Here is a 19211-nt window from a genome sequence, read left to right on the forward strand (position 1 = left end):
AAGATTCCAATGTCCCAATTGCCCAGAAACACAAAAAAGCCAATATTAGTAAAATTTACTCAGTCTTGGAACTGTTCCTCAAAATCCACAAAATTTATAGTCCTCAGATTTTTCCAATTTGCGGTGGAAATTATCAAAATTTATAAGTCTTGTTTAATTTTTCTTCTTTTGCCTCATAGAATGTTCTATCAGTTAGTATTAATAATCCAGAGCAGCCCACCATATTTCCCAAATCTCATTAATCCACCAAGCCAAGTATTCAGTTTCAGGGGTAATTCTTGTTAATTATGCCCCGTAGAGTCTCCTGGCAAGCAAGTATTGGCTGGGTTTTATGGAGCCCCGCTAGCCCATATGTGTCCTGCTGCGATGCCAGCTGGTCAACCCTAAGTAGCATAACATCTTCATCTGCCTTTTACATAGTGGCTTCATGTAGATGATAAATAGGAGGGGGGACAAGACCGACCCCTGCGTCACCCCATAATTGAGGGGCCTAGGAGTCGACCTCTGTCCTCTGACCAACACCGACTGCAACCTGTCGGAGAGGTAGGAGGAGAACCACCGTAAAACGGTGCCTCTCACTCCCACCTCCTCCAGCCATCGCAGAAGGATACCATGGTCGATGGTATCGAAGGCTGCTGAGATCAAGGAGCACAAGGACAGAGGAATGCCCTCTGTCCCTGGCCCGCCAGAGATCATCGGTCAGTGCGACCAAAGCAGTTTCGGTGGAGTAACCAGGCCTGGAACCAGACTAAAAGGGTCTAGATAATCTGCTTCATCCAAGCTCCGTCGGAGTTGGAGGGCCACCACCTTCTCACAACCTTCTCTAAAAAAGGGAGGTTGGAGACTGGACAATAGTTTTTAAAAATAGCTGGGTCCAGAGAAGGCTTCTTGAGGAGGGGTCTTACCACTGCCTCCTTCAGAGGTTGTGGAAAAGATCCCTCCCCCAAGGAGGTGTTCGTAATTCTCTGGAGCCAGCCTCGTGTTACCTCCCTGCTGGTCGAAACCAGCCAGGAGGGGCACGGATCCAGTAAACAGGTGGAGGCACTCATCGCTCCCATGGCCTTGTCCACTTATCAGGAGTGACAAGCTGGAACTCATTCCAGAAAGTCTGAACAAGACCCTCCCTCGGCATCTCTGCTGGTTCTGTCCAAATGGTAGTCCAGGTCTGTCAGAATCTGAGCGATTTTGTCCGACAGAAACTGAGCAAACTCCTCAGCTCAACCCTGTAAGGCATCCCCCGTTTCCCCCCCTTTCAGAAGGGAACGGGTTATCCTAAACAGGGCGGCTGGGCGAGATTCTGCGGACGCAATGAGAGCGGAAAAATGTGCACATTTTGCCACCCGTATCGCCACTAAATAAGTCCTAATAAAGGCTCTTAGTAATGTTCGGTCGGATTCGGAGTTGCTAGCCCTCCAGCGTCGCTCTAGGCATCTCTTTTGGCGCTTCATCTCCCGGAGTTCCTCAGTGAACCAAGGAGCCCTCTTGGATCCACTGCCATGGAGAGGCCACAAAGGCGCAATCTGATATAGGGTCCCGGTCGCCGCTGTATTCCAAGCGGCGACCAGGGACTCTGTCGAATTATGGGCAAGAGAGTCAGTATCTCCCCAAGCTCCTTCTGAAATCCCAACGGGTCCATCAGTGTCTGGGGCGGAACCACTTAATAGGTTCCACCTCCCTGCGGTGGGGGAGTAGCCTCCGAAAATCAAGCCTCAACAGGAAGTGATCCGACCATGACAAGGGTGAGATGTCTACTTCCCTTAGCTCAATATCACGTCTCCACTGCTCCGAGAGAAACACTGAGTCGAGCGTGTTTCCACTTGTTGTTTTAAGCTCAAACAACCGAAAGTGAGGAGGCAAGGCCAGAGGGGGGGAAGGGGAGGACATGCCCCACGCACCCTACATGCCTATGTACTACCAGTAAGGCTTTGCCTGGCAAAAAGAGGACCCAACACAAAAAGAGTGACAGACCAGCAACATGTCTCACACACCACTCCTTCCTGCACAAAAAGAGCATCTTCCACAAAAAGACCACCTCCCCGCCCCAATGGCAACAGCATCCTGGCTGCTTCCCTTTCCCACCATCTCTTTAGCAAGAGGGATGACAGGTGGGGTGGGGGAGAAGCGACATGCGCATCCTAGTGGTATTGGACACTTGAGTTCTGTCCTGTTCCTTGCCGTTTTCTCCAGGGAAGCACCTTGTAAAAAAAACCTCACAAGTTCAATCAAACTTCTTGAACTCATGAGGTTTTTCTTTCAAAATTTTTCTCTGGACACAATGGTGAGAAACAGGATGGAGCTGCCAGCCTCCGGTAAGACATGCATTATCACAGTGGGGTGCAATTTGGGGGTGGCAGGTGGGGTGGGGGATGGGGCAGGCCAGGCCACAAGTCTTACAGGACACTGACAGCTCCGTCACGGCTTTCAGCCAGTCTGTGCAGGGAAACACCTTGCACATTATTATTATCCCACTAAAGTATCAAAAACAAAATAAATTAATGTAATACTTCTGATTCCAATTTTTATGCCATAGCATTTATACCAATTCTATGAAAGTAAGAAATCCACCAAGTCTTTAAATATTTAGTACTCTAAGATTTTGTCCTGTTAGAGGTTTTTTTATACAAAGTCTCCTGTATGAATATTACCAAATATGTATTGATAGAGAATTTTTTAGTTGTATATGATAATGTCGTATGAGTGGTTAAAATTCAACGGTGCTTTTCTCATGATACAACTGACATTTTCAGCTGCTGTTTCTAGGAAAGTAATACACTGTAGCAATAGCACTTTCACTTATATTGCTTCACAATGCTTTACAGCCCTCTCTAAGCAGTTTACAGAATCAGCATATTGCCCCAACAATCTGGGTTCTCATTTTACTGACCTCAGAAGGATGGAAGACTGAGTCAACCTTGAGCCAGTGAGATTTGAACTGCCAAACTTCTGGCAATGCAGCAGTACTATATTCTAACCACTGCACCACCCCAGCTCAATATACCCATCAAGCAGCAGCAAATTATCACGAAAAGCAAAACTTTTTTTAAGAGGCAGCATCTCACTTTTATAAACTGGCCAGCTATGTTTTCTTTTAATTGTTGAAGAAGTGGCTATATATAAGCATCACAAGAATTAATTTTTAAATATCTCATGCAGATGCTGCTCAACATAAAAAACTAAACTTGTTAACATAAGTTGCTGATAAATTAATGCATCTTCCTCCTCAAATGAAAAGAATTCAATTATACATACCACAGTTTGATGATTAACTTGAATCACTTCATCTCCAGCATGGATTTTCTTACATCGATCTGCAGGTGACTGAATTTAAAATAAAAGAGATGACAAAGAATACAATTCTTACAGATTATCATCTCTCCTTTTGCAAAAAAAATAATTAAGATAGGAAAATGTATTTAAATTTTCCAGTAAATAGTTTTGGAAATGTGTAAATTAATTTAAAAATTTTAAAATATGTAAGCTTGGAATTCTTCGGTGTATGTCAATTTTTATTATTTTCCAGTTAGGATGTAAATATGGAAACAAATAGAAAACCACAAATATAAAATCACGATTAAACCATTAAATAAATTCATAATTCTGCATAGAAACTATTATTTCAAAATAACTCTCAAACATTCAAGTTTAACTCATTATCTTCCATTTTTCTTCCCCATTCTTTTTAAATACTATCCTTCAACAGTCAGAACATTTTCTTTAGGATTTTGAGACAGGGGCAGAGGAATATTTTATATCTTTTAATATAATTTTGTTAATAGTTGAGATATAAAGAGTATTTTTAATATGGTTATCCAGTTTGCTAATTTGACCACCAATTAGATATTTGCCAAGTATAAATTTATGTAAAATCTGCAGCGATTGCAAAAATATTTCTAAAATGTTTATTTCTGTAACTGTTTTTAAATTTGAACATGAATGTTCATTATCTTTTTTTCTATATGTGAAAATTCTAGTAAAATATTTGTTTGTGAGATAAGTAGCTGTTCATACCAGCTCATGAAAGTAACAAAATGATTCAAAAACCTCATCAATAAAAATCCAATAATTGCCAAGACAATATTTTTTTAAAATTTAAAACAGCAATATCTGCTTTAAAATCCAAACAACAGGAGGAAGGCAGAACAACAGACTTCAGCTAAACCTTGACTCCATCTTGGGACAGTACCAGCGGAGATTACGATGGAGGGTCTTGCTACAGATTTCTGGAATGAGTTCCAGCTTGCCACCCTTGAGGAAGGGACAAGGCCAGGGAGCGATGAGTGCCTCCACCGGTTACATGAAGCCACTGGGTGAGATCATTCGTCAGCATGGGATTAAATACCACCAGTACGCGGATGATACTCAGTTGTATCTTTCCGCCCCGTGCCAGCTCAGCGTAGCGGTGGAAGTGATGTGCCAGTGCCTGGAAGCTGTTAGGGTCTGGATGGGAGTGAACAAACTCGCACTCAATCCTGACAGGACTGAATGGCTGTGGATGTTGCCCCTAAGGACAGCCCAGATAGTCCATCCCTAAGCCTGGGGGGAGAAAATTACTCCCCTCAGAGAGGGTCCGCAACTTGGGAGTCCTCCTGGATCCGCAGCTGACATTAGAACATCACCTGTCGGCTGTGACCAGGGGGGCATTTGCCCAGGTTCGCCTGGTGCACCAGTTGTGGCCCTATTTGGATCTGGAGGCACTGCAAACAGTCACTCATGCCCCGTCACCTCAAGACTTGATTACTGTAATGAGTTCTACATAGGGCTGCCCCTGAAAAGTGTTTGGAGACTACAATTAGTCCAGAATGCAGCCATGCGAGCGATACTGGATGTACCAAGGGTACACCTACAGTACATTTATCCTCCGCGAGCTGCACTGGCTCCCTATTGGTCTCCGAGCACGATTCAAGGTGCTGGTTATTACCTTTAAAGCCCTACATGCCTAGGACCCGGATATCTGCGAGACCGTCTGCTGCACACCTCCCAACGACCGATAAGATCGCATAGGTTGGGCCTTCTCCAGGTGCCATCAGCCAGACAATGTCGGCTGGCAATCCCCGGTGTAGGGCCTTCTCTGTAGCTGCTCTGACCATATGGAATGAACTACCCCCAGAGATCCGGACCCTACCCACTCTCATGGCCTTCCGAAAGGCTATCAAAACCTGGCTATTCCGGCAGGCCTGGGCTGTTGACCTTTTGACCGAGGTCCAGCCCTGATTAGACTGGGTGCATGATGTGTTTCTTTTAATCTGTTTCCTCTGTTTGTTTTAACCCTTATTTTAAAATCTATTTCTGTAAGCCGCCCGGAGTCCTTTGGGATTGGGCGGCCTATAAATTTAATAATCCAATCCAATCCAACTAAAGCAGTATGCTACCATTACGGTAGCATCTCCAACTGAAAAAGTTGTTTTTCAGTTCCAGGTGGATTGGTGTATGTTAATCCTGAAAACACTACCTATGTAATTTGTAAATGTAAATAAATAAATCAGACAATAGACTGAAGAAGGAAGAAGCTCTGCTCACCCACCCAGACATTTCTGCACATGCGCAGAAGCATCCCACGTGCACACACAAGCAAACCAGTAGTAAAAAAAAATGGAAATCCACCACTGATGTTTTTATTTTTAATAGACACACTAAGTCTATCCCAAATGAAAAGGCATTTTGAATCATTTATAATACAGAATCTCACAGTTTATACAATAAGGATATTTAGAACAAACAATAAATGGAAATTGTTTCTCGGAATGTAACCATATTAGACCCACTTAAATCAAATATACCCAATTTAAAAGCAAAAGACATTTTCTGTAGCCTCCATAACATTTCTTAATAATAAGACAGTAGTCATACAATTTTCAGATAGGCCATAATATATTTTTCTAAAGTTTATTCAATTTATTCTAATCCACGAAAACACAAATATGTTTCACAACAATGTCTCTCCAAAGAAAATCATAATACAAAAACTTCTATTTAATTTATATTATTTGAAAGCATTTTTTTTATTCCAATGCTAAAACTGTCTTTTAAAGTTTGGATTCTTTTACATAAACTGCCAATGAGAGCTCATTTAGTTGTAAGTGATTAATTTACAGTTCTCTTATTATATGTGTTTTGGATCTCTGACTATATTAATTTTCTTGTTGCTACAATGATAACATAAATTTTCACAATTTTAGGGCAATAGTTGTAAGTGCAAATGATCTTAAAATACAGTCAGAGGATTATTATGAATGTAACAGAGTTCTATACAGTTTTGCTATTCCGTATACAATTTCTATGTATATCCCAGGATGACCTACCCATCTGGAAATTACAAAATCTATTTTAAAAAACACAAAAATATGACTTATCCTAGCAGTATTTTATACCAGCATTTACTGACTTCTAACATATGATAAAATAAAATAATGAAGCACATTGAATGTATCTTTTGAATTATTTTCATGCCCTTTCACTAGCAATAGCTATATCTTTGCATAAGTGTATGACTGGAAAATACATGGAAAACTGAAGTGCTCTTTTACATTATGTGATTGAGAGGAATGAGGCTTAGAATGGAGTAGTTCCTAATAGTCAAGCTCCGCTTGCACAATCACAAGCATCCTGCCATCAAAGGCTAAAAGGGGGGAGGATAAATGGGCAATAAAGTTGTCTATGTGATGGGAATTAGGGAGGGGGAATGACAGGTGATAAAGACCAGAGAAGCTTGGAGACAGTTTGTACCACCATCCAGGCCTGGCACTCTGAGAAAGAATGTGAATTACACAAAACATCTCAACATTCTCAAAACACTTTGACTTTGAGTTCTGATTAGCTGAAGACAGACTGGTCACAGAGGAAGGGCTGGGATGAGGGAAACCTTTCTGTATCTTTTGAGCATAGGAAACCCAGAGCTCACCTGACATTACTGCAGCCAACATCTTTTAGTAAAAATAACTTTTTGTTTCAACCAAATGGAATCAAAGGCCTTTCTTTTCTAAGGGATCAGATTGAAGTAGATCTGACATTAGGAATACTCTACAGTTGTAGTCAACATGGAGAGGAAATTGCGTCTACCGAGGGGACCATGCAAAGATGTCAGCTCAAGGAAGTGATCAAGAAGAGATCAAAGCTTGGGGGAAAGCATCCTCAAAACCACTCCTGAGGGCTGGATCTATCCTAGTGGCTGGAAGAGGATGACCCACTAAGACCTAATGGTCCAACTGGCCAGAAGACACCTTGATCAGATGCTTCCGAGACAGATTAAGTGAGAAGGTCTACAACACCTCTGTCTCCAGGGAGACCCCCCCCTTCCAGAGTTGGTATGTCCTGCTTGACCTGGCTTGATCCAATATCGGCCAAGCTGTGGATGGTGAAGATTCTACCCTGAAAAGAAGGAGGCTCAGTAACAGCTGTTACATTAGCAAGCTCACACTGATGCTCTGCTGGCTGCTTTAGGTGCAGGAAGGAGGGGCACTGAACTGCTGACTGCTGAGCTGCATGCCCAACCCAGACCGCAACTCCTGGTCCTGCCAAAAAATTGGCAAAACTGCCATAGAGACCCATGGCACAGTCCTGAAAGGAATATAAGTCATAGAGTCCAACACATCTCCAAGGATGGTGAGAGAACTCCAACCAGCCTGGTGGACAGTACAGTGGAAAACATATCAAACTACAAAAATGATCCCTTGGTAAGTAATCCAGTCAATCCAGTGACCATCCCTATAGAACTGGTGATTCAATCCAAGTGGAGCATAGTAGCCCTCTTGGACTTGGGGTGCACCAGATGTCTGGTTAACCCTGCCTTGGTTGAGAAATTAGGTGTGTGACACCCATTGGATCACTCATGTAATGTGTTTGAAGGAGCAACCAGATAACTTGATCTGATATCATTTCCACCTTGAGAGAAATGTTAACCAAGTAATATAAACCAACAGAAAAGAAAACTATTGGGCATTCACGTGCTGACCTAAAAATGAAGCATTAGTAGCCCTCTCAACTACTCATGAGGATTCAAGTAATATGAAAAGGTGAGACAACTATAGCAGCAAGCTTTACCTCTGGCTTACATACATTCAGTTAAATTCATCCATGTGTTCAATTGTACAGGGATGGGGATCCTTCTAGTTTTGGTAAGTTGGAAATAAATATATAAACGTTATATAACAAAATAAACCATATGCTGACTTCTAAGTTGATTGTTAAAATAATTTATATTTAGAGATGTTAGGTCTTTATCAGAATTGAAAAGCCTGATCTTTCTTTTAAGAAGACAATGTCCATATCATATCATATCATAAGCCAGATTTATCAGTGCACATACCTATGTGCAATGACCCACTTATCCCTTCAAGTCTGTGGATTGGTCAGCTAGTCATAGGATTTACTATGTACTATGTGAATTTAGTGCAAAAGTAACTTATGGAAAAGAACATTGTCAAAATTTAACTTAAGCTAGAGACCCCTCCCCCTTCATAGATTACTGCCTTGTTGTGGCGAAGGGCCTTGCATAGTTTAATGAAGCTATGAGCTATGCCGTGCAGGGCTACCCAAGACGGAGAGGTCATAGCAGAGAGCTATGACAAAATGTGATCCACTGGAGAAGGAAATGGCAACCCACTCCAGTATCTTTGCCATGAAAACCCCATGGGCAGTACCAAAAGGCAAAAAGATATGATACCGGAAGATGAGCCCCTCAGGTCAGAAAGTGTCCAATATGCTACTGGGGAAGAGCAGAGGGCTAGTACTAGTAGTGCCAGAAAGAGTGAAGTGGGCTGGGCCAAAACTGAAAGGATGCTCAGCTGTGGATGTATCTGGTGGTGAAAGGAAAGTCCAATGCTGTAAAGCTCTATACTCCTTAGGAACCTGGAATGTAAGATCCATGAACCAAGGCAAGCTGGAAGTGGTCAAACAAGAGATGACAAGACTGAACATTGACATCTTAGGAATCAGCAAACTAAAATGGACAGATATGGGTGAATTTAATTCAGGTGACCAACCAGGTATAGAATTTAATTCAGGTGACCATCAGGTATATTACTGGGTGGGGCAAGAATCCCTCAGAAGAAATGGAGTAGCCTTCATAGTCAATAAAAGAATAGGAAAAGCAATACTGGGATATAATCCCCAAAATGACAGAATGATCTCAGTTCGAAAGCAAGCAAACCATTCAACACCACAGCAATCCAAGTCTATGCCCCAACCACTGGTGCTGAAGAGGATGAACTTGACCGGTTTTTGAAACCCTATAGCACCTTATAGAACTAACACCAACAAATGATGTCCTTATCATCATGGGGGATTGGAATGCTAAAATAAGAAGCCAAAAGATAACCAGAATAACAAGCAAGTTGGCCTTGGAGTACAAAATGAAGCAAGGCACAGGCTGATAAAATTTTGTCAAGAGAACATAATGGTCATAGCAAACACTCTTTTCCAACAACCCAAGAGACTACCCTACACATGGACATCACCAGACGGTCAACAAAAAATCAGATTGACTATGTGCTCTGCAGCCAAAGATGGAGAAGCTCTATAAGTCAGTAAAAACAAGACCAGGAGCTGACTGTGGCTCAGTGAAGAGGAACTAAAGATCCTCTTGATACAGGTGCAGAAGGAGTGTGGAAAAGTTGGCTTGAAACTCAACATTAAGAAAATTAAGATCATGGCATCTGGTCCTCTCAATTCCTGGCAAATAGATGAGGAAGAAATGTAGGTAGTGACAGATTTTATTTTCCTGAGCTCCAAGATCACCACAGATGGGGACTGCAGCCAAGAAATTAAAAGACGCTTGCTCCTGGGGAGGAAAACTATGGCAAATTTACACAGCTTATTAAAAAGCAGAGACATCACCCTGCCAACAAAAGAACATATAGTCAAGGCTATGGTTTTCCCATTTGCAATGTATGGCTGTGAAGTTGGACCTTAAGAAAGACTGAGCGTCAAAGAATTGAGGCCTTTGAACCATGGTACTGGAAAAGACTCCTGCAAGTACCTTGGATTGCAAGGCTATCAAATCGGTCAGTTCTAGGGGAGATCAAACCTGACTGTTCTTTAGAAGGCCACATCCTGAAGATGAAACTCAAATACTTTGGCCACCAAATGAGACGGAAGGACTCACTGGAGAAGAGCCTAATGTTGGGAAAGATTGATGGCAAAAGAAGAAGGGGACGACTTCTTTTGGGGAGGAGGAGGAGGTGGTTGAATGGATTTACCGAAGCAGTAGGTGTGAGCTTAAATGACTCCAGAGGATGGTACAGGACAGGAAGGCCTGGAGGAATATTGTCCATGGGGTCGCAAAGGGTCAGACGTGATTTCGCAACTAACAACAGAGACTTCTCCATTGTTTATTCCCACTGGAAGTTTCCAGTGTGCTACATTTGCATGACACAGTACACCCTTATAAATTAAATATCGTTATTTCCAAATGTGTGGTATGGCAGTGAAGGAACAATCTGTAATGTTTATGTGTAAATTAATGTCAAACCAACTGTTTTGTATTATTATTTGAACTGCACAAGTGAACTTAGATGAGAGCTAGAGAGTTTCTGAAAATCCAATTGCTGCACTATATATTTAAGTGGCTATTATATAAATTATTATAGTAGAGTGCCCATGGGGTGAGCTATGGATGCTTAAGCGATATAACATATTCTTGATCCTTTGCAATTAAGATAGGTAATCACAGGGATAATTTAATCTAAAGTTAAATTTAAAAACGCTCCACACCTCAGCAAAAAGTATTATCAATACTTACATTTTCTGTTGTTCCAGTAATTACATGGAGACCATCATATGTAGATTTAATGTACATGCCCTAAGAAAAAGACATCATGGGAAAAGAATTTCAAAAGTTTTTCCATACTATCATCCAACATACATTTCTCATCTATCTAAAATTCATCTGCTAACAATTGAGTTATACAATAGAATACTACTCTGAATATTTTTTAAAAAAGTGATTCCATCCCATTCCTGAAAAAACAACCAAGATTAATGTATATTAGATGTAAATTATTTTAAATTTATGGCAACTATCTTTGGATGCTATTCATTTGTTTGTAATGATTCATCATCTGACTTAGATTTGTGTGATATGAAGCATATTCTCAATCTTCAAGCAACAACTCTAATGAATCATAAAATTATTTAAAATAATTCCATATGGCAGCATGTACTACCCTGGAGTGGGAAACATAGTCTCACTTTTATAAGTGCAATCTATAGGTACACCTTTATAAACCATAAAGGCAGACAAAAATACTGGGCAAATCCAGATGTGTACTGAATCAAATCAGGCACACTTCTCAGATGTGTCAATCATTTTATACTACACAACATATGGTTTCATGCTAACAGGAAGCTATATAGGGTTTCCCATAATTATTGAAGTAATATCTTAACGTTTTTAAAAATCCAAAGTTTCAAGAAGTCACCATGAAAGAAAATGAAGAAAGATTGTAAAAGGCAAGGCCATCTTTTCATGATAAAAAATGGGTGAATTCTTCAATAAAATAAGAAGAATGTACTGATTTCACAGGATTTAATATATAATGTTTTAATAAACATGTCCATTGAAATATATGCTGATTGAAACAAAAAATAGGTAATTATTCAACAGGGAATTATTATAAAGCATTTCAAATCATAACCCCTCAACTATTTACTTACAGTACTAAAAGGATTGAAGGAAATAAATAATAAGTTACTCTTTTATAAAAGTGTTTAATGTATCAATAAGCTATAAAATTCTTCCTGTTGCAAATTAACTACAAAATGTAATCAGTAAAGACAATACACATTGACTTGCTAAAACTCCTCTGAAAAACAGGAACATAAGTCTGAGACAGGGCCACCATTTGGTTAGATAGGAACATCCGCCGCCTAGGGCGAACTGTAAGGAAACAAAGATAAGATAACTGGGTTCTGCAGGAAGGGTCATGCTGACCCTTTGTAGTATAAAATGACTTAAAAGAATCACTGGGAGATGGGGAGGGCTTATTCTTAGGCGTGGCATGCAATGTTTAGGGGGTATAAATTGTATAGCTTGAAAACTGTTTTTTTGCACTCCTTGAATTCAATTCATTTGGGAAGGGACTTGCAATCGCTTTTCATTTTTCTGCAATAAACCTTTGAATTGTGAACCAGACTTGTTTTTGTATTGTGAGGATTAAATTATTTGGGTCTTACATCTCACCCAGATCAATAAAAAGGTTTCTAATATATGTAAGCATTTATTTTGCAAAGTTATAAATTTGATTCAAGAACTGTGTGAAATTGATGTATAATCAGTTGATACATATAATTCAACACTGAAATTTAGTAAAATTCTCAATAGATTAAATTTCTTTTAAAATTAATATTTAAGACATACCATAAAATACCTTAATTCTATGAACTTTACTGAAAAAGCTTGTATTTATAATTTACAATGTTTCCAAATGTTCAAATGAATATAAAGCCTACAGTGAATATAAACTTCCAAATTCATGCTGATACAAATGTAGGTTATATTTCTCCATTCTATTATTTACAGTACTCATTGATACATTTCTTAAATGAGAGATCCAGTCTGTCTCTATGGTTTTAATATTTTTGAATGCATAATTGGTAGATAGGTCTAGCGTGCCAGGTGAAGAAGCTGATTTCCAGTTTTACTCTGTTGAACTCATGATTATGATCAGTTGACCTAAAGCAGCAATTTATTTGTGCTTTTATATTCCTGGTAAATAGAAATGACTAGATATAATTGGCTCTCCTTTTGATGGGGGAGAGAAATTCTAAGGAAGGTGTGGTAACAACTTTGAAAAAAGTATTTCTATGTATCATCACACATAATTATAATTAGTCTCCAACTTTTTTCAATAAACAAGACTCTCAAATGATTAAGTCTGGATTTACTTTTAGTTGTTCTTTGATGAAAATGATTAAATTTTCTTAATTTGCACCATTATTTAAAATCTGCTTTAAGAACACTTCAATATGTCCCATAAAAAACTCTAATACTTCCTTTTATTGAACCCTGTCAAATTCTTTTCCTGAAGAAGTTAGCTTCATATATCAAATTATCTTGGTTAAATATATTTTTAGTCTACTTTAATTTTAAGGAGGTTTTTTTAACTAGCTCCATTCTTTGTGGGATTTTTTTTAATGTTACTATTATCATCAACCTTTTTGTTGTTCTGTCTTAAATAACAAAGTTATTTAACAAAGTTTAACTCCATATCATTTGAACCTTCCTGAAGCTGGGATTGGAGCTGCTGGATATAAGGGGTGAGTCAGAGAGACAAAGAGACTGAGGTGGGGGCCCACGCCTTACAGCGCGTGAATCATATATCTATAAACCAAAATAGCAATAATACATTCTGGATTAGTGTGCTTGAGATTGTGGTTTTATTTTATTTCAAAATGACTGGCTTAGTTCAATGTAATAGCTGTTTTGCACCTGTCTTTTGCAGTACTCATTTCAAATTTGGATACTGTCCCCTTTGTAAACAAATTACTAGTCTACATAGACAGATTACCTATCTAGAATCTCTAATCTGTGCTCTCCAAGCAGAAACTAGGTGGCTACTTCAGCCATTCCACTCTATGGAGATATCATGCTATCAGCTCTCTCTACCATAAAGATCTTGCAGGAGAAGAGCAGTCTGGACAACCGTGGGATTTGGCAGGTTGAGAGCTGTGAACCATAAACACAAAGCTTTTGCTGTGACCCAGCAAAACAGATATAGTGCCCTTGCTGACTTTAATGGGGACACTAAAGAGATAGGTCAAGGTAGTTGTGATAATGATGACTCAAATAAGCAGGGGATCGTGGTCCAAAATGAAGAACTTTCTTCAAAAAGGCGAAATGGGGAACCAGGTATCACACATCAGTCGCAGAAGAAGAGCAAGGTATGCAAAAAGAGAAGTCACCTTCTGGTTGGTGATTTAATCGTAAGGGATGTAAATTTAGGAAAAGATATGGAGGTTTTAAAAGAGGTCACGTGTTTGCCAGGTGCTACTGCCAGCAGAGACAAGAGGCGTATTTTTAAGATAGTCAAGAATGCAAGTAAGGACTGTGACGTTGATGCTATTATACATCTTGGCACTAATGATCTGTCCCAGAAAGATGTACTTTCTGTGCAGAATGATTTCCAGAACTTGGGGTATGAACTTAATAGTATAGGTTGTAGGCTTATCTTTTCAGAGGTTTTACCAGTATATAAGGAACAAAAAGGGAAGGGCCACCGTGTAGCAGAGTTTAATGTGTAGCTAAAGGAGTGGTGTAAAAGGGAAGGCTTTGGTTTTATTAGTCATGATGCCTGCAGCTGGTCCAATGAAAAACTGTACAAAAGATATGATTTGCACCCATGCAAGAAAGGGACTGGGTTATTTTGCATTAAATTCACAGATTTTCTGGATAAACATTTAAACTGAACAGTGGGGACAGAGAATTAATAGATACAGAACATTTCTGTCCCCAGCAAACTAAAATTCATAGGGTTATAAGTGCATGTAACATAGATGTTTGGGCGGGAAAGATTATCACTCCTGCTGTCAAGCAAAACCAAGCATTTTATAGTGATAGCCATACTATGTGCATGAATCATACAAGTGGCAAGAAAATAGGGGCAGTCTGGCATAACACAGTTTATGTAGACAGTAAACACAAGGTCAATCAAAATGGACTCAAATGTCTATACACTAATGCACAGAGTATGAGAAATAAACAGGGCGAATTAGAAATTCAAGTAAAAGAGGGCAGATACGATATTATTGCCATTACAGAAACTTGGTGGGATGAAACCGACAAATGGAACATACAGCTAGAAGGATTTAAATTATTTAAAAGAAATAGACCAAATAAAAGAGGAGGTGGAGTTGTACTATATATAAGAAATAACTACATCTCTACAGAAATAGAGCACAACAATGATGAGAACTATCATGAATGCATTTGGGTCAATATTAAAGGTTGGGGGGAAATGACATCGCCATAGGTCTATACTACAGGCCACCCAACCAAGAAGAGGAAGTATATGAACTTTTTGCTAGTCAGCTAACTAAGGTATGTAGGGAGCACACCACAATAGTAATGGGAGATTTTAACTACCCTGACATCAACTGGGAAACAAACTCTGCACCAAGTGGAAGATCCAACAGGTTCCTAACAAACCCAGCAGACAACTTTGTTTCCCAAAAAGTAGAGAAGGGAACAAGGGGATCAGCCATATTGGACTTAATTCTCACTAACAGAGAGGAAATGATAGAAGGTGTTGAAGCCACAGGAACCCTGGGGGCAAGTGACCATGCAATATTGGAATTCAACATTATGCAAACACAAATAGTGGAACAAAGTCAAATTAGAGTCTTGGACTTTAAGAGAGCTTAGGAAAAAATCCATGGATAAGAATCCTCAAGGGGAAAACAACTCAAGAAGCTTGAGAAATTTTGAAAAATGAGATTACAAATGCCCAGTCTAGCACAATACCAATGAAGAAGAAAAACAACAGCTCCCAAAAGAAACCAGCATGGCTGCATAAAAAACTCTCTGACAAATTGAAAGACAAAAAGATAAGTATAAAAAGTGGAAAGAGGGGGACATAACTAAGGCAGAATATCAGCAAATAGCCCGAGCCAGTAAAGATGAAGTGAGGAAAGCTAAGGCTCACAATGAAGAAAGGCTTGCCACAAAAGTAAAAATTAACAAAAAAAAAAAGCTTCTTCCAACATGTTAAAAACAAGAAAAAGGTTGAGGAAACAATTGGTCCATTGCTAGGAGAAAGTGGCAAGAAGGTGACAAGCAATAGGGAGAAAGCAGAACTATTTAACTCATGTTTTGCATCTGTCTTTACACAAAAGGATAAAACAGTCCAACCTATCAAAAACAGCACCACAAAAATCAGATTAGGAACACAAATTGAAATAGGGAAGAAAATGGTAAGTGAGCACCTGTCTATCCTAGACAAGTTCATATCACCAGGACTGGATGGATTACACCCCAGGGTTCTGAAGGAACTGGCAGATGAGATCTCAGAACCACTGAATTATATCTTTCAGAGATCCTGGAACACCGGGGAACTACCAGAGGACTGGAAAAGAGTTGATGTGGTTCCCATCTTCAAAAAGGAAAAACAATAGATCCAGGAAACTACAGACCTATCAGCCTGACCTCAATACTAGGAAGGATTCTGGAAAAGATAATCAAGCAACAAATTAGCGAACACCTAGAAGCAAACAAAGTAATAGCCAAAAAGCCAACATGGGTTTGTCAAAAACAGATCATGCCAGACTAATCTTATTGCATTCTTTGATAATGTGACAAAATTAATGAACCAGAGGAATGCCGTCGATATAGTTTACTTGGACTTCAGTGAGGCATTTGATGGTAGACCATAACCTACTACTAGATAAAGTAGAAGAACGTGGGTTAGATAGCATCACTACCAGATGGATTCGTAACTGGCTGACCAACTGCACTCAGCATGTAGTCCTCAATGGAACTGCATCTACATGGAGGGAAGTATGCAGTGAAGTACCCCAAGGCTCTGTTTTAGGCCCAGTACTCTTCAACATCTTCATCAATGATTTGGATGAGGGAATAAATGGGGAACTCATCAAATTTGCAGATGACAACAAGCTGGCAGGAATAGCCAACACTCCAGAAGATAGGCTTAAGATACAGAAGGATCTTGACAAACTTGAACATTGGGCACTATCTAATAAAATGAAATTCAATGGTGAAAAGAGTAAGGTTCTACATTTAGGCAACAAAAAAGAAATGCACAGGTACAGAATAGGTGGTACCTTGCTCAGTAGTAGTAATTATGAAAGGGATCTTGGAGTCCTAGTGGACAAGCATTTAAATATGAGCCAGCAGTGTGCAGCAGCTGCCAAAAAAGCCAACACAGTTCTAGGCTGCATAAATAGAGGGGTAGAATCAAGATCACGTGAAGTGTTAATACCACTTTATAATGCCTTGGTAAGGCCACACTTGGAATACTGCATTCAGTTCTGGTCGCCACAATGTAGAAAAGATGTGGAGACTCTGGAAAGAGTGCAGAGAAGAGCAACAAAGATGATTAGGGGACTGGATACTAAAACATATGAAGAACGGTTGCAGGAACTGGGTATGTCTAGTTTAATGAAAAGAAGAACTAGGGGAGACATGATAGCAGTGTTCCAATATCTCGGGGTTGCCACAAAGAAGAGGAGTCAAACTATTCTCCTAAGCACCTGAGGGTAGAACAAGAAGCAATGGGTGGAAACTAATCAAGGAGAGAAGCAACTTAGAACTGAGGAGAAATTTCCTGACAGTTAGAACAATTAATCAGTGGAACAGCTTGCCTCCAGAAGTTGTGAATGCCCCAACACTGCAAGTCTTTAAGAAGATGTTGGATAGTCATCTGTCTGAAACAGTATAGGGTTTCCTACCTAGGCAGGGGGTTGGACTAGAAGACCTCCAAGGTCGCCTCCAACTCTGTTATTCTATTGTAAAGTTATATGTCTGATTTTTTTTTTTAAAAACTGCAAGTATCCATTAGAAGAAAATGCCCTCTGTTTTATATTACACAGACAATTTGCAGGGATATAGTTTAAAATAACTAAGATTTGGCCTAAATCTTTTGTCCTCCATATTATTTTATACCAATAGTTAAATGGCTTCCAAGATAAAGGATTGTTTGCTCTTGATTATATAGTTAAAATTTCGTATTTATTTTCTGTCCATAAAAACTGCCATTTTGTTTTTTTATTTTTTTAAATGTGTATTTAGGAAATTCTGCAATATGATTTTATACAGTTCTTGCTGAACTTCCTTTGGTGTCTTATTTCTTGATAATTGCCTTGCAGATAATTTCTCCTTTGTTTTCCCTCCTTTTAGTTTTAATGGGCTCTTGATTTGGGGGATCTATAACAATTCGCTGCAGCCACCTTGCCATAGTGACCTCATCATGGGACAACTAGATACAGCCAACTTGCCACGGGAAAACTCACTGCAGGACAAGAGTTACACCAATATCAAAGAAATAGTGGAATAGAATAATTAAGGAAAGGAACAAAAGAAGGGACAAAATGAAATGTGAATGACAAAAAATAAAATAATGTTTATTTTAAATAATTGAATTGTTAAATTGTTCCATGGAGAGTTGGCTATGGTAAGTTGCCTTGTGGTGAATTGACTGTGGTGAAATGTCCCATTCTGGATTTTGAAGCTATGGATCTGGGTATTTTGTTACTACTAGACATAATTCTTTTCATTAAGCAGCAAAATATAACTCCAAAATCTTTAAAATTTGCAATGGGGATTCATCTTCCTATTCTGTACAAATGTTTTGTTGCTATTTTTTAGGGGAAAAATGTTAGGAACCGGGGGAGAGGCAGCTGCTTTAAAGGCCATCACCTCATCAGAAACCGGTTATCCTACCTATATGGTTCTGCCTAGCCAGCCCAAGGCTCAGCCTGGACACCAGCTACAACAAGTTCCAGGAACCCCAGTCGGTGAGGGAAGTGGTGACGGGGTTAGCATCAGCAGAACCAAAACTACGAAATGGACTACATACTGAAAATATGGCAAGGTTAACAGACTGTCCCAGTGGATGAGACAGCAGCCAGTTCCCCCGGGTCAGTAGCAAGAGCTGCCCCCTGGAGGGCCTGCATCAGCTGTCTGGCTTGGCTTCTTCTGGCCAAGGGACCCCTATAGGCTATTGGCAGCCCAGTCATGCCCCTGGAGCCACCACACCTGAGGGCTACCTTTGATGATGAGCCCACCAGGTTGTCTCTGTTCCTGAGCCAGGTTGTTAGTCACCTGAACCGCTTTGCCCACTTATACCCCAGCCACTGGGGTCGTGGTGATGGAGGCATTGGAGGGGGAAGCTGCAGACTGGGTAGTGAATCTTTATAGCGAGAATGCTTGGGAGTTGGGGGATACCAGTCTACTGTTGGAAGCCTTGCAAGAATGACCCAGAATGATTGAAGTGGTGATCCTGGGCTTGGCATAGCTGGACAAGTGGTGGCAGGCTCCAGGAGGCTGAGGATAGGCCAGGGTCCCCTTTCTCCACTGCAGAGCAGGTCTGTAGGAAGAGGACCTATGCCAGAGCTGTGAGGCTCCAGAAAATGGAGAGCCTTCCCTACCCTTCTGTGTACATGGACTTAGTGGACATGTTAGTGAAAAGAAATGAGATGTTCTGCCTCCCCACCATCCAATTAACTGTGCCATTGAGATCATCCCCGGGGCAAAATAGCCCAAA

The 19211-nt window shown here is 40.0% G+C and overlaps 1 protein-coding gene across 5 annotated transcripts in view; it reads right to left on the minus strand.

The window, feature by feature from the left end:
* CNKSR2 (connector enhancer of kinase suppressor of Ras 2) overlaps positions 1-19211 on the minus strand; it is a 296044-nt gene that overhangs the window by 158186 nt on the left and 118647 nt on the right. For all 5 annotated transcript variants that reach the window (XM_032226612.1, XM_032226611.1, XM_032226610.1 and 2 more), the window contains exons 7-8: positions 10736-10795; positions 3250-3318 (exon numbers count right to left, since the gene is read on the minus strand). In XM_032226612.1, coding sequence (XP_032082503.1) covers positions 3250-3318; positions 10736-10795 — 129 coding nt within the window. The remainder of the gene's footprint in view (positions 1-3249; positions 3319-10735; positions 10796-19211) is intronic.

The sequence above is a fragment of the Thamnophis elegans genome, chromosome 11 (genome assembly GCF_009769535.1).
Source record: "Thamnophis elegans isolate rThaEle1 chromosome 11, rThaEle1.pri, whole genome shotgun sequence".
In the NCBI taxonomy this organism is placed as follows: Eukaryota; Metazoa; Chordata; class Lepidosauria; order Squamata; family Colubridae; genus Thamnophis; species Thamnophis elegans.